This window comes from Rhineura floridana, chromosome 9 (assembly GCF_030035675.1).
Source record: "Rhineura floridana isolate rRhiFlo1 chromosome 9, rRhiFlo1.hap2, whole genome shotgun sequence".
NCBI lineage: Eukaryota > Metazoa > Chordata > Lepidosauria > Squamata > Rhineuridae > Rhineura > Rhineura floridana.
The window spans coordinates 53,744,322-53,761,062 of NC_084488.1; the positions used below are offsets into that span (position 1 = coordinate 53,744,322).

Sequence of the window (16,741 nt, forward strand, 5' to 3'; positions counted from 1 at the left end):
CAAACAAATAAACCTGTCTTTCACTCTTTTGTGCATATTTGTGTCTGTTCATACAATCATTCTTAAATTGCTGCTGCTTATGCACTATTTTTATCTTCACTTGAAAAGGCTTCTTCACCGTATGATCCAAGGAAACGATTCCAAAGTGAACATAATGACATCATGGTACCCCAGAGCTATGTAATTTGTAGTGACATTAAAAAAATATTTATGTACAACTTGTATCCCCTGCATCTTTCAAGTAGATCTTCAAATGTAATTTAGAGAAAAGTATAGTGATGTGATATTTGAGAAGTGCTATTCTGTCAATCGACTTGAAGGCAGTCCATTTCCATTTCCATTTGTGTTAAGAGAGGGGAATAAATTAAATATGATATATGCCAGCTATGCAATATGTTACAGTGAGCACGAGAGTGGCAAAACTGCATTTGCCTCACACTTGGCCCTGTCTCCATAGGAGACAGAACCTGCACTACATTTGCAGCCACTATAGAGCTGTCCTGTAGAACAGGTCTTATCTGGCTACTTAACTCAAGTCTTCCCTTCCTTCAAGACTCAAAGATATACCTGACACTGCACTATTTTCTGCAGAGTGAAGTTCAGCTTGGCCTCAACCTCTTCAAGCTTCAAACATCTGCTATCCCTTTAATGCAAGAACCATATTCAGTGCTATGATAGGACTGTTGCCCACACCCTAAATAATTATTTGAAAGGGTGGCAAAAGCTTTATGTCATTTGGAAGATGAAAGGAATGATATAGAAACAACATACAATGAGATCCACACATGCTTAGTTTTATTTTATTATTATTATTAAAAAAAATTAATGCCAGTGTATGCTTGTGGTAAGGAAACGAAAACTAAGCTGAGTAGCAACCAATATCAAATAATATCAAAATATTTATTTTAAATGAAACGTAACGTTTCATTAGCTCTTGATTCTTTATTGAAGTCCTGCTTATGAAACCTTTAAAGGAAGTTGCTACAGTCAGTCCAGAATCTGGTTGAACTTGGCACATGAAATACAATTTACCTGTCCATCCATACACAACACTTCTCACTCTTTGAAAGCACTCATTCATACATACTTACATGATGCATATACACTGTGACTAAAACTATGTATGTCCTAAAGCACATACAATTGTTTCTTCTAAAAGTAACATATTTCTACATCAAAAAGAAGTCCATTGTATTTACAATTGATGATCTTGCTCTGCAGATGGGAATTTACTTGCGGATCACTTTTGTGAACACACATTTAAAATATTCAAATTGTCAAGTTCTTTATCAAATCAGATGTATCTACAGAAAGATCTGTATGATCATGTGCAAGAATTCTAAGGCAATAGTAGTAGTTCTTCCACAGGGCTAGTGCTGCCGTTGCAATTCTCTTTTTCACATGCTTCGAAAGTCTGTTTTTAAGATGCAACCAGGCCTAGTGAGACATTCATCATCTGCAGATTGTTGGCTCAAAAGTTCTAAAATATCTTGCGTTGTGGTTGTTTTCTAATGTTCGTGGAATAGCACCATAGAAATGATCTTTACCACCACAAAGTCATATTTCCAGAAAACAACCCTCCCCCCTTTTTTCAATTGCTGAGAAACCTGGCTTTTGGAAACCACTTTTCCCCCCATTTTTTATTGGATTAAAATTAAAAATTAAAATTAAATTATTCACAAACATTTTAAAGGCCATGCTGATTAGCAGCTCATTACTGCTGAAATGAAATCCATAACTGGTGTTTCTGATTATTCTGGTCCTGATTACTTATGTTATTTATTGGATAAACTTCGGTGGCATGCTTGTAAAAGACTCATTTTCATGAAGAACTTAGTGTAAAAATTTAAGAGATCAGCAGGTACAGAGTCTTTTGGGAATAATAAACTCAGTATTCTCAGTAACTGATAGTCTCCAAAGTCTGGATGTACTCATAATTATGATGAATGTAAAACACTTCAGACATTCCAATATGTTGCTATAATCAAAATTCTCTAAAGATCCAATGCATTTGCAGATGTAGTTTTCCAGTTTTCATGACATTATTATATGGATGGGACAGATGAATTATGAGTATAAAATGATCTCAGAAGATCTCCCTCCCCACTTTCCTGACTTTTCTTTGTATTCATTGTATCCTGGATACACCACCAAAGCAATTAAAATAAGAAAAATATAAGGACAGCATTTTGGCGTGCATGACCTGCAGAAGGTAGGCATTTCCCCTCCTCCTGGACACCAGTCAATTGTCAAAAGTCTGCAGGGTAACTTCCCCTGAATCTAACTGGTTGAGTGTGCAGGCAACAATGACATTTGTCAAGCTGTGAATAAAGCTCTTTTAGTCTCCCTGGAAGTATGCAATGCTCCTTTGCCAGCGTTGCAGAGACAGCCACACGAGACCACACCTTATCACCATAATGTTTGTTCCTGAGATGTTTCAGGTTTCCTTCAGTTTGAACTCGTGGTGTAAAAATGTTTGCTTATTAAGAATGTCTGTTTTTTAAAACGCAACCTCTTTCCATAACCATCACTCTCTCTGTCTCATTTTGTGGTCTAAGAGACCTTCTGTTATTTTTTGGTGTGAACATTGTCTTGATGTTTTATACTTTTGTATCGTATATGGAATCCTTTCTTGTTGATTGTATCGTCCGTGTGAAAATGAAGTAAAATAGAATCACTTGCTGAATAAATTTCTTCTTGTGGCTGCAAGTGAAGAGGGGGGAAAAGATTACCACCATGAAAACAATTAAGTATGCTGCAACAATTAACACTACTGTCTTCCCTTCCCAATAAAAGACCCCCATGGCCATTGACGCTTGTTTTGCTTTCAACAGTGAACACTGTTTTGGGAGGAGGCTTGATTCTGAGGTTCAAACTACACACTAAGCAGAGCTTTGTAATTCTTTCCTCTGTGTTTTTTTAAGCTAAGGCAGCTTGGAACCAGGCTGCATCTGAGTGGAAGAAGAATGGGTGGGGAGAGGCTGCTAAACCCTTACACCTCCTGTCATGTTCCAGCTCGGAATTGCTCTCCTCAGGTTGCTTGTCTGTTCAGTGGTGAAAATATAGGACCCTGCATCTTTCCCACTGTGTGACAACAGCAGCTTGGGAACTCTGAGCTGAAAAATGACAAGAGGGAAAGAATTAAGCCACTCTCTCCAGCTATCTCACTTCTTCTGAAAGTCAGCCTCCTGCAGGCTGCTTTGAGCTGAAGGAAAAACGCATGGGAATCTATGTACTTTGTGCTTTTTGTTGTTGTTGTTGTTCACATGGTAGTCTCTGTCTGCCTGTTTGGATGTCCTTCTAGCTATTGATTCAGTAGGAAAAATATTTCCCTTTAACAGATTTTCATTCAACATACTACCCTTACATTTAATTAAATTCCCTCCCTTTTATACCATGTGCCTTCCGCAAAGATCTTTTCAGCATCCTATTCAACAGTGTTTCTGTATGACTGTCATCACTTGCTTCAGATGTTGTTCCTACATCCATGTCTATGCACTGTGCACTCCAGACTCTGTTACTGATGGATGGGACACTTACTCTATCTTGCCCAAGTACCATGCTACAATATGATTATAGTTTAAAAGTTCAGGTGCCTACCACTATATAGAACTGCCCACAGGGCCTATGGTACATGCAACACTCTTCTCTCAATTACACCTAAGGAAAAGGTTCTTTGCTCTGTTCAGTTTCTCTTTGCTATGGTTCTCCACTTTAACTAAACTAACTCATATCAGGAGTCAAAATTCTTCTTAGGATGGAAAATTCATGCATGAAAGCATTATGTTAATCTCTCAGAAAAGTTCCATATTTCTTTACAAGGAAGTTCAGGGAGGAAATAATGAATTTAGTATTGATTAAACATTAAATGAACTAGATGGTTATCACAAAGCCAGCATGAGAGTAGGTATATCTTGTCTTGTATTTATCTTTCAGACTTCACCTCTAACATTTGTTGTTGTTAGGTGCCTTCAAGTCGATTACGACTTATGGCGACTCTATGAATCACTGACCTCCAATAGCATCTGTCATAAACCACCCTGTACAGATTTTGTTAGTTCAGGTCTGTGGCTTCCTTTATGGAATCAAGCCATCTCTTGTTTGGTCTGCCTCTTTTTCTATTCCCTTCTGTTTTCCCCAGCATTATTGTCTTTTCTAGTGAATCGTCTTCTCATTATGCACCCAAAGTAAGATAACCTCAGTTTCATCATTTTAGCTTCTAATGATAGTTTTGGCTTAATTTGCTCTAATACCCAATTGTTTGTCTTTATTGCAGTCCATGGTATGTGCAAAGCTCTACTCCAACACCACATTTCAAATGAGTTGATTTCTCTCTTATCTGCTTTTTTCACTGTCCAACTTTCACATCCATACATAGAGATCGGAAATACCATGGACTGAATGATCCTGACTTTAGTGTTCAGTGATACATCTTTGCATTTGAGGACCTTTTCTAGTTCTCTCATAGCTGCCCTCCCCAGTCTTAGCCTTCTGATTTCTTGATTATTGTCTCCATTTTGGTTAATGACTGTGCCGAGGTATTGATCCTTGACAAGTTCAGTATCCTGATTGTCAACTTTACAGTTGCGTATCTTAAATTATTGATATTTCTCCTTCCAGTTTTCACACCTCCTTCATCTTGGACCAATCCCGCTTTCGATAGGATATGTTCTGCATATAGATTAAACAAATACGGTGATAAAATACACCCCTATCTCACACCCTTTCCGATGGAGAACCAATCGGTTTCTCCATATTCTGTCCTTACAGTAGCCTCTTGTCCAGAGTATAGGTTGCGCATCAGGACAATCAGATTTCTTTTAAAGCATTCCATAGTTTTTCATGATCTACACAATCAAAGGCTTTGATGTAACCTATAAAGCACAGGGTGATTTTCTTCTGAAATTCCATGGTCCATTCCATTATCCAACATATGTTTGCGATATGATCTCTGATACCTCTTCCCTTTCTAAATCCAGCTTGGACGTCTGGCATGTCTCGCTCCATATATGGTAAGAGCCTTTATTGTAGAATCTTGAGCATTACTTTACTTGCATGGGATATTAAGGCAATAGTTCGATAATTACTGTATTCCCTGGGATCCCCTTTCTTTGGAATTGGGATATATATTGACTTTTTCCAGTCTGTGGGACATTGTTTAGTTTTCCATATTTGTTGACAAATTGTTGTCAAAATTTGGACAGATTCCGTCTCAGTAACTTGTAGCAACTCTGTTGGTATGCCATCTGTTCCTTGTTTCTTCCAAATATTTTAAGAGCAGCTTTCACCTCACATTCTACAATTTCTGGTTCTTCATCATATGGTTCCTCCGTGAATGAATCTGTCATCCTTGCATGTTTTATATAGTTCTTCAGTGTATTGCTTCCATCTTTCTTTTATTTTATCTTGGTCAGATATTATTCGACATCCCTACTCTTGGTTTGAATTTCCCTTTAATTTCTCTAATCTTTTGGAATAGGGCTCTTGTTCTACCCTTTTTTTGTCCTCTTCTATTTCTATACAATAACTATTGTAATAGTTCTCTTTGTCCCTACATACTAAACGCTGTATTATTGCATTTAGGGTTCTGACCATGTTTCTATCTCCTTTTGCTTTTGTTTTCCTTCTTTCTTTAACCATTTTAAAAGTTTAGTCAGTCATCCATTGAGGCACTTCTAACATACAATTCAATTATTAGAAACAGAATGATTTTCTAAACTTGAATTATTAGAATTGAATTGAAACTTGAATTATTAGAATATAATTGAAATATTAGAAATAGAATGATTTTCTAAAATTCTAAATTTTCTAAAATTGTGGCTCCTCTATATTACTGTTTCACTTTTCTCACTTCACTTTTTCTCACTTCACTTGAAGAATAAAAGCAGCCTTGTCAAAACAGATATTACTTAATTTTGTTAACTTCAGTGAACACTTAGGTTACAAAGACCAAAACATTGGCTGAAGTTCAGTACGTCCCTTTATGTACATTTTACAAAACACAAGCTTTCAAAGTCTTTTCTCAAAGAGGATCCCTTTCACTGTACAGCAGCCTGTTTTTTAAACTCAGAATGAGTTTGAAAAACTGGCTATGATAAGGTGTTTGGATGTGCGCACGCATGCATATTTTCCACCTGAAAAAAGACAACAAAAAGCTGCTTCTGCATGGACATCTACATTTCACATCTCTGGATTACAGTTCCTTTATTTATTTTAATTTGGGAAGTTTTAAATGGAGTAACTTCAAGATTACGTACCCCTGATCCACAAAACCGGCCAAGCCTCAGAGCTGTTGTATCATGGCCATCAAAGACTTCTAGGTAGTCATAACCACAGTCTGCTTCTTCCTCCACTTCAAAAGTCTGAAAAGTTAATTCTATTCGATAGCCACGGTCTGACACTATTAACCATTCACAGTCGGCTTGAACTGGATAGTTGTTATCACCAAACTGAGCATGAGAGTAGAGATCTCTTGTCTTGCTCTCAGCTTTCAGACGACCGCCACACTCTGTGCAAAGGGGGGGGCAGAGACACATTTGTTTCAATCTAATTTTAAAAGGAATCACACAATTTAATTTCCCACCATTATAACCTGGTATTTGTGAAGCATTGTGGTCAGAATAATATTAGAAGCACCACTAGGGGCCAGTATAATCCAAAACATTGACACAACTAGACTGTAGAAATAATATTTGACCTAGAAAAAAATAACAGGAACACCTAAATGTTTGCAGTTGCTTTTTTCTAACAGAATTTTGAATGATAGCAAACACTAAGCCTGAAGGATGCAATGTGCTTCCATTACTGAAGCCCCATATTCATCTTTGTTTGAAAACACATTGGCATCAGCAAGGTGATCGATATTACCAGTCTTTGCTCCTATGCAAACAATATTAGGAACATATATTTAAAATTTGCTGCCTTTCTGCTTTATGTAAGTATAGCCCAGATTAAAATGTGGCCCAAAAAAGTTTTAAAAATTTTTCTGTAAAAATAGCAGGCATTATTTTCATACCTGTAGAGTGTGTAGCTTGGAAGCCTTTTCTCTGTACTGATGCATCAGAGATAAACCGAATGAACATTTTATTTCCAGTGGCAACAAGGGGATCTGGTATCTTATTTCCGCACAAACGTCCAAGGATTGGTGACTTCTCAGTTTCTCCATCAAAAACCTCCAAATGGTCATAAGCACATTCCTGATGTTGTTCAATTTCAAATTCAAGAAAAACCTGAAAGGTTAAACAAAATATTGACCCAATATTTCAGGTTTGTTCTGAATATGAACCTGGGGTCATGTTCATGCTACAGTTTTGCTGCTCTGAACATTCTGAACTTTGAATGCCATGCTAGTTTTGGAAGTAGCATAGTTATGAAATGCATTCAGCCAGGTAAACACAACTACTAGAGAAAGTTTCAAAACAATTTTGACTGTACGTACCAACATTATCTGACAATAAAGGGGGGAGGAATGTTGCTCTAAACAGAAATCACAAATTCAGAGTGCAATCCTAACCATTGTTGAAGGAGACTGTGGTAAGATCTCTGCTAAAGAAGCCTTTGTTAGACTCTGTGGACCTTAACAACTTCTGCCCAGTGTCTCGTCTCCCATTTTGGGCAAGGTGATTGAGAAGGCAGTGGCTGTTCAGCTCCAAGTTTCCTGGATGAATCGAATTATCTAGACCCTTTCCAATCAGGTTTCAGGCCTGGTAATGGGACAGAGACTACCTTGGTCACCCTGCTTGATGACCTATGCCGGGCATCAGATGGGGGAGTGAATCACTGTTGGTGCTGTTAGATCTCTTGGCCTCTTTCGATACCATTGACCATGGTATCCTTCTGGGCCGTCTAGCTGGGATGGGATTGGAAGACTCCTATGATCTTTAATATCTATATGAAACTGCTGGGAGAGGTCATCCTGAGATTTGGAGTACAATGTCATCAATATGCTGATGACACATAACTCTATCTTTCCCTACCACCTGACTGCAGGGAGAGTCCTCATCCTAAACCAGTGTCTGGAGGTTGTGAAGGGCTGGATGTCGGCTAACAAACTGAAACTTAATCCAGATAAGACAGAAGTGTAGCTGGTCAAGGGAAAAACTGCACCAGAAATAAGGCTGTAACCTATTCTGGATGGGGTTGCACTCCCCTTGAAGGAGCAGATTCGCAGTTTGGGAGTACTGGATCCTTCCCTGTAGCTTGAATATCAGGTGGCTGTGGTAGCCAGTAGTGCTTTTGGCCAACTCAAATTAATCTACTAGTTGCACCTGTTTCTGGAAGCAGTTGACTTGGCCATAGTGACTCATGTATTGGTGACATCGAGGCTTGATAAGTGTAATGCACTCTACGTGGAGGTGCCTTTGAAAATGGTTCAGAAACTGCAGTTGATTCAAAATGCAGCAGCCAGAATGTTAACTGGACCGTGGTGCAGGGTTCATATCACCTCAATTCTTTATTGATTCCACTGGCTCCCAATTTGTTTCCAGGCCCAATTCAAAGTGCTGGTTCTGACCTTTAAAGCCCTAAGTGGCCTTGAACCAATGTAACTGAGGGACTACTAATGCCCATATGTACCTGCCGCTGATTTAAGATCAACTGGCTCTGTTCTCCTCTGCTTACTTAGACTGACAGGCATGTGGGACAGAGCCTTTTCAGCTGTGGTCCCCAAGCTTTGGAATACCCTATCCCAAGAACTGCACTGCTCCCTCCCTGATGGTTTTCTGGAGACTTCTGAAAACCATCTTGTTCCACAGAGCCTTTGGGTGGAACTAAGGTAGAGTCTGCAACTGATTTTATTGCCCCCCCTTTTAGGTTTACCTCTTTAGTCCCTTTTAATATCACTCCCCTATATTTCTCAACTGTATTTTATCTATTTTTATCTATTTCAGTGTTTTTTGTGTTTTTATTGTGCATGATTTAATTGTGGCAAGATTTTATTGTGAGCTGTCCTGAGTGCCCTATTGTAGGATAGAAGGGCAGATTAGAAATATTTTAAATAAATAAACAATAAATGTCTGCTCAGAAGTTACTCCCAAGCAAGTGGGGTTAGGATTGCAGCCTTAACTATGTTTTTGTCCCACTGCATTGTTTCTCCTTTTTCCACTATTCAGTGTTAGGAACTTTTAATAATCTGACAAGAACTGCATATACTAATATGACATGGGGCTTTCAAAAAGGAAGACTCACTGAATGAGGTTGTAGTATTACAGCGGACATGAGTGTGTCTTTTAAAAGTGATGTACTAAATGAAATGTTAAAGAAGGGGCTCATTCAGGACAAACCTACATAAAGGTAAGTCCCACTGTGTCCAGTGGGGCTTACTGTAAGTGTATTTAGGATTGTAGCCTGAAAATAATTTCTGAAAAGGTTTTTTAACATCCGTTTTAAAAAAACAAGAAGGATCCCTTTCTTGTTCTGATGTACGACTGGCTCATGAAAACTCTAAGATGGATTTGGCTTTCCTGCATCTTGTTCCTCTTTTGGTTTGGTCTATCCTATAATAATAAATAGATTTTATTTGTTGGTCGCCTATCTGTCCAGGTTAGTGGACACTCTAGGCGACTTACAATAATAAAAGCAGTACATAATATATAACATAATATACCAGCAAACATAATCACAATCAATTTAAAACCAATTCCAGTTAAAACCTCATAAAAATTAATCCTCCCCAATTCTATAGGCCCGCCTGAATAGCCAGGTTTTTAAGGGTTGGCGAAAACCTATCAGGGAGGGAGCATGTCGGAGGTCAAAAGGGAGGGAATTCCAGAGGGTGGGGGCCATAATCGAAAATGCCCTCTCTCTGGTCCGCACCAGTCTAGCTGTTTTAACCGGTCGGACCGAGAGAAGGTCTTGTGAGGCTGATCTTGTCAGGCGGCATAATTGGTGATTCTGGAGGCACTCCTTCAGATAAACTGGGCCGAAACCGTATAGGGTTTTAAAGGTCAACACCAACACCTTGAATTGGGCCCGGTAGACAACTGGTAACCAGTGAAGATCTATTAACACTGGCGTGACATGGTCACGGCGACGGCTGTGCTTGATCAAGCGCACCGCTGCATTCTGTACCAGCTGTAACTTCCAGACCGTTTTCAGGGGTAACCCCACGTAGAGCGCATTACAGTAGTCTAAGCGAGAGGAGACCAGGGCATGTATCACCTGTGGGAGCAGATGAACAGGAAGGTAGGGTTGCAGCCTCCGTATCAGATGTAATTGATACCAAGCTGCTCGACTCACCGCCGAGACCTGAGCCTCAGCCTTTCCCAACCAGTGTGCCTCCAGATGTTGTTGGGCCACAACTCCCATCTTCCTGACCATTGGCAATGCTGGCTGAGGCTGATGGGAGTTGTGGTCCAACAACATCTGGAGGCACACTGGTTGGGAAAGGCTGGTCTATCCTATACCGGTCCATCAGGAAGGGAGCAGGATCACCTGAGGAACTTTCTAACAAAGCAAACTGAAGTATTGAGGCAATATTTAAAAGGAATAAAACCAAACAAGAGTCAAATGCAGAGCAAACAGAACTGCTGTTGAGTTGTGTCTGGGACAATAAAGCAGCTCTAATCTACTGAATCCCTCATGGAAGCCAGCCAAAGTACAATGTGATGCCACTTTATATTAACAGCTGTCCTTGAGGAACTTCATGTAGCTCAAGTGCTGATGTTTTGGCAGTGGAAAGTGAATAGTCAGAATAAGCACAAAGCACTCCAAACTGAAACACTGACACTTTCCCTTGGCGTATTTATTTATTAGCAAGATTAGACATTCTTAATAGAAGGAATCTGCAGATGCACTATAAACAGCTGTACACCTATCCCAGTTGCTACTCATAAATTTTGTTCAACCATACTATTTTCATATGGCCAAGTATTGTACTATTTGGCCTCTAGATCATCTCATAGATAAATAAAAGCTCTATGAGAAGCTGATTAAAAACAGAACCCATTCTATTCAATTTGGATGCTAGACTGTACTTTATATAAAAGCTGCTTCTATCCCTTAGGTTTTTAAATTTGGCAACAGCTTGATTGATTGATTGATTTTCTTTAAGGAGAAATGTATTGGACCGTGCTCAGTGATTCATTCATGTACATGATAATGAGAAGATGATCTTCTATAGTCTGAATTACACATGCATTTCATGAGATAGTACTTGGAGAAAAGATTCCCTTATAAACGTAGGGTTTAGTGAGCACCCTTTGGCACCCTTTAAGGTGATAGGTGGGATCTGAGGCTTGCCTTCTGGGTTGTGAGGCCTGTTGGCAGGATAAGGCTCACCTTTGGGGCTAACCTGTAACACCCACTCTGAGTTGCTTTTTAAATTGAAAAAAGGTGTGCCTCTTCAAGCGGAGCAAGTGTTGGTGTTGGAAACTACAAAAAGACTTGAGCTGTATACATAGCTGTCCCCATGTGGGCACATATAGATCTGCTGAATCACTTAAAAATGGAGGTGGCATTAGGGTTGCCAGGTCCATGGCCTGAGACTAGGGTTGCCAGGTTCTTGGCCTGAGACTGATCCTGTATCTTTAGGAGAAGAGAAGGTCAGCCAAGTGCAGGTGTTCTTGCAACTCTGTAATGGGAAAAACCACAAGGTGGAATTCTCCCTCCCCCCTCCACAACTTTTAAAGATACAGAAGACCTCTTGGAGACCGGGCCTGGCAACCAAGAGGTCTTCTCTATCTTTATAAGTTGTGGAGGGGGGAGGGAGAATTCCACCTTGTGGTTTTTCCCATTACAGTGTTGCAAAAACACCTGCACTTGGCTGACTTTCTCTTCTCCTAAAGATACAGGATCAGTCTCAGGCCAAGAACCTGGCAACCCTAGGTGGCATGCAGGCCTTTCTCCATCCTTGACCCCTGCAATGACAAGCCTTCTATTTTTCATTTGCCCTGGAAACTACATGCTCCCCAAACCCATACAAAGTACTCAGGTAGTCTGGAAAAATAACATTTCCCAGGCTAGGTGGCCTCCAACAGGATCCTCCTGCCCCTTTTGCTACTCCTAACACAAGGTCAAGTAAGCGTTATGGGGTGAGGACAAGCTGTATCAAAGGCAAGGGTAGTGACTCCAGGTGGTTGGGAAGAGGTGAATGGATGCCATTACAATCTCAAAAAAATTGGGAGCATAGCAGGGTCTGAAATGAGCTTCGAATAAACTAACTTTTTTTCTGATACTTAGAAAATAGCTCTGATTGCCAAGCTGTTTGTTTGTTTGATTCCATTTATGAATCACTTCCCATAAAATATCTCAAAGCAATTTCACAGTAAAAACATTATTTGGTGGTGGCGGTGAGGCTCCACTCATCTCTAGTTATCAGCTAACAAAGAATATTACTTTTTAGCAATATGAATTAGAAAGCTAACTGGTAAAAATTGTAGGTAAGCCAGGGATAACAACTAGATATGACAAGTATGCCTAATATACAAACCCAGAGCAAGATGTCAATTGTCTAGTCAAAACTTTTATGTCTAATAATTACAGTATACCATAATTAATGTTATTTCCAAGTGTGCCATTTATCACACTAGCTTTAAAAAGGAAATTAATCGCACTCGCTCATAACATAACAAGGGCCCTGCTGGGTCAGACTAAAGGTCTTCTAGTCCAGCATTCTGTTCTCACAGTGGTCAGCAGATGCCTATAAGAAGCCCACAAGCAGGACATAAGCGCAACGCTGCTCTCCTACTCATGATCCTCAGCAACTGGTAGTCAGAGGCTAAATTTCTGGTGCTAACGAATACATTATTTTGCTAAATTACTAGCTTAAATTGCTAAATTACTAGCTTTAACAGCTTTTTCAAAGCACATTTTTGGGAAAGTGCTGTTTTTCATTATCATGCAGCTACGTAGTATTTAACAACATCCATACCTTTCCAAAGGAGATTATAATGCTTAAATCAGGGACAGGGCAAATGCAGCCACATGTTCTTCGACTCCAACTTCCATCATCCCTAAGTACTGGCAGTGTTGGCTGGGGATGATGGGAGTTGGGAGTCCAGTGACATCTGAAGTTCCCCAGCCTGGTGTAAAGGAATCTTTTTGACTTCACCAAGTCTCCCACATGCCTTCAACCACATCTTCATCTTAAAGCAATATTGTGGTAATTCACCGATGAACTACAAAGGGCTTTTGCTAATAATATTGAAGTTACTTACTATTTTGATTCTGTGACCAGGAGTGGCACTGATTTCCCACGTGCATTCCTTCCTACTTGGGTACTTGTCAGGCCAGTTGGGGCTTGTGATCATACCATTTGGACTGTGGATCTTCTGTTCACACTCAGCTGCATCAATAATTGACAGAAAGCATGAGTGAGTCTGGATGAAAATGTGTATCATGTAGCCAGAAAAGCAAGCTATTTACTAATTATTTCATAGCAATGGCAAAATTGTCTAGAAGCTAATCTAGGGGTAATTACCTTCCAGTGTTCATTGTCACCACCACTACCACTGACAAACCCATTACAGAGAATAATAGACAATGATACACAGTGACAGCTTTGCGTTTGGCTTTACATTTATGGTAGTGTCTACTATAGATCACATAGAACTTTTCCATAATGCACCTTCAAACAGGTACAATAACACATGTGAGTGCTTAGTCAGACAAATCATTCAATGAGCTGCTCTATCATACCACAGGAGAACCTCATTATAACATATCTCAGTGCACCGCAGAATTGGATATACTGCAGGTGTAACCATGTCCCCAAATAAAATACTGTATAACCTTTTTTCGTCCTCTGTGCTCCTGGGGCCTCGGTGAGTCTTCCATTTGCTTCTCCTGGGTGTTTCTGAGTCTTTTTTCCTCTCAGCATTCTTTTTAAAAATCTATTTTCTGACATCCCCCTTCCTCCCACCTTTTTCCTTCCTGGCATTTTTACCCCAAGGGATGCTTATCTCTCGAGCCTTTTTCAAATTCTTAGGTTACTTTCTGTGGAAGTTTTTTTACTTGTTTTTCCCTCTCTGCTTCTTCCTTCCCACTCAATTCTTCAGGCACAGTGGCAGCAGTTTTTTTGCCTCTCTAGGAACCAATAATCCAGTACTTACTGGCTTAAACCCTTGCAGTTTAGTTTTCATTACAACATAGAAGTGCTATACTGTGGGTGCATCCTTTGTCCCCACGTTATAGTGAGGTTCTACTGCACTAATTCTTACCTTCCTTGCAGTCGTGTTTGTTTTCATGTAGCACAAATCCATTACGACACTGGCATACATAGCTTCCTACAGTGTTGATGCACTCATGCTGGCACCCACCATTGTCTTTAGAACATTCATCCTTATCTACAAGACATACAACACATTCATTGTGAGCAGAATTATCTACTCCACTTTTCAGAAAAAAGGTATAAAATGGTTTAGTTATTAAGTTCACAAAAGGGAAATACTAAGGCACTCATTTTATCCTTCTCAGCATAATGTAACTCTATCTTAGTTATACCTATTCATTGTTCAGCTTGCAACCTTGTGCAATGGCTATTCTCAAGGAAATCATTTAAAATAAAACACCCAGGCCAACAAAGCACTGCCAATGTTTAATCTTTAATGCTAAGCCAAAAATGCCTCCTCACGTTTACAGTTTCATCCTCAGGTCACAAAACTGGGGAGGCATTTAGGCAATTTGTTTCAGAGGGGCATAAGAATAAATTCTAGGAATAAACAAGGGGCTAATGGCTTACCATATTTTTATCCAAAAAGCCTTTGGAATGAGATTAAAATTATGGCATAGCATCATTCCAAGTGAGGCATTATGGGGGACAATGGTGCCTGCCTAGTAAGCCCTCTGCTCTGTGAATATCCCTAGAATTTCTTCTTCCCAATTTCCAAAAACTTTTTTCTACCCACATTTCATCTTACCCCCACCTTGTTTTTTCTTTTTTCTTTTTGTGGTCTATAATTTTAAATTATAACTAATTTTCTTTGTTTTGACAATGTCTTGCCAGCAGTTCAAAGTGTAGCAATATCTGTACCAAAGCTGCATCACTTTGAGTTTATGTGGGTGTTTGACAAACTCTCCCCATGTTTTACAGGAAACAAAAATATTGTTTATTAACCCTCTGGAGGGCTGCATTTAACTTCATGGGTCAAAAGTTGTGCAAGTCTTATAGGTACTATTAAGATACATAAAAAGTGTTACTGATTTTATACCAGTGGCACTTTAGCAATAGTACCCAAAATAAAATTATAAAAAAATAAGCTAAACAAGGTTTCAATCTCAGCACGTTGGTACTTTCTTAATAAACAATTATGATTTATTAGAGCTTTTCCCTCTTGGGACAGTGACAAGTATGCTTTGATTGTAAAGAATTTGGACACAGCATAATACCTTGAAACAGAAAACATTGAAGTAGTACATAGAAGAAAAAGTTGTTATATATTGCAGGAAAAGCTGCAACATAGCAGGCAGTGTTCTGTTTGCTGAATAGTAATCCTCTCAAAGAGCTTTTAGTGTGTTAGACATAAAGCAGGATGGGAATAAGGGTAATGTGAGCTGAACTAATAGCATCAAAATTCATTTGCAAGGAGAAAAGCCAAGCTAAATTACCAGGCAATCATTCTAGCAAGACAGAGGCATCAGCTGCCCCTTTCAGCTGTTATTGTTTTAGGTGGGGCTGATCCATTAAATCAAAACTGGCAAGACTTATTTCTGAAACATATTCAAAATGACACACTAGACTAGATGTGTGTAAGGCCCTGTCATTTCAACGAGTTAAAATGAGAGTTGTTGATGGTTATATCAGAGATTGGAGAGCAGTGGCATAGTGGAGGAGGAATCAAAAGGAGCAGAACTCCAGGACATTTTTCAGAGCAGGAGAGATGTTGTCATCTGCTAGAGTGCCGGAGTAACTGACAGGCCCTCCTTGTTCTGAGGTGATAACAAGGCTTTCAAATTTGTTAGCAACATATTAACGTAGAGGAACAGATTAGCATAGAGAATGAAGAAAATAATCAGAGGCTGGATACATTTTTCTTTAACTTTGATGGAGTTCCTACTTCATGCTAGCAGTTTAAATGGTGGCACTTCTTTGCAAGATTATTTGCATTTCTAGTTAAAAGCAAAAGGTTGCATTTCAGCTGGCTGAAGTAATTTTGTTAAAGTTCAACGTGTTTTAGAAACTGAACAGAAACAGTTCGCCTGGCAGGGTGGAGCCACAATGATGGCTTCAGGAGAGAGAGGTGGCAGAGGGCAGGACTCTACAGTCACACCAGCAGAGCCAATCTGATACTTCCACCAGTGTGCCCACACAGCCCTGACTTCCCTCCTGCCTCACCTCTCTCCCTCCCTTCAAGTGGCAACAGTGTCGCTGCCAGAAGCTAGCTTTGCAACTCCATGCCATTGGGTGAGTTACTCCTGAAACTGAAGCTATGCAGTCCAAAGTATGCCTATGCATAGGATTGTAGTCATGATGATTGGGTATTATGCTGTGTACTGCTGCTTGTGTGTGTGTGTGTGTGTGTTATAGTTGTCTGGGGTCGCGGGGGGTCATGGACTCCTACTTTTTTGGGAGCATAGTTCGTAGCAGGCTCTGAATGTCTCCAGCATCCCATGGACCAATCAGCAAGCAAGGGGAGCATGTTAGCCTCTGAGAAGCTATCATTGTCTTCTTGCTGGACCTCAAAAACATATACCCTCATCCTGCACTCATCACTCAACAGAACTCCAAAGAAAGCAAGAGCCTGAATGTTCATCTTATTGTATAATCTTAGACGGTTGTATCATCTTAGAAGGGGGCGTGGCTGTG

The 16,741-nt window shown here is 39.7% G+C and overlaps 1 protein-coding gene across 4 annotated transcripts in view; it reads right to left on the reverse strand.

Moving 5' to 3' along the window:
* Positions 1–778: 778 nt before the first annotated feature.
* TLL1 (tolloid like 1) overlaps positions 779–16,741 on the reverse strand; it is a 201,179-nt gene continuing 185,216 nt past the window's right edge. For all 4 annotated transcript variants that reach the window (XM_061584205.1, XM_061584202.1, XM_061584203.1 and 1 more), the window contains 5 exons: positions 14,157–14,282; positions 13,155–13,282; positions 7,016–7,229; positions 6,258–6,508; positions 779–2,703 (listed from right to left, as the gene is read on the reverse strand). In XM_061584205.1, coding sequence (XP_061440189.1) covers positions 2,569–2,703; positions 6,258–6,508; positions 7,016–7,229; positions 13,155–13,282; positions 14,157–14,282 — 854 coding nt within the window. In that variant the 3' untranslated portion in view covers positions 779–2,568. The remainder of the gene's footprint in view (positions 2,704–6,257; positions 6,509–7,015; positions 7,230–13,154; positions 13,283–14,156; positions 14,283–16,741) is intronic.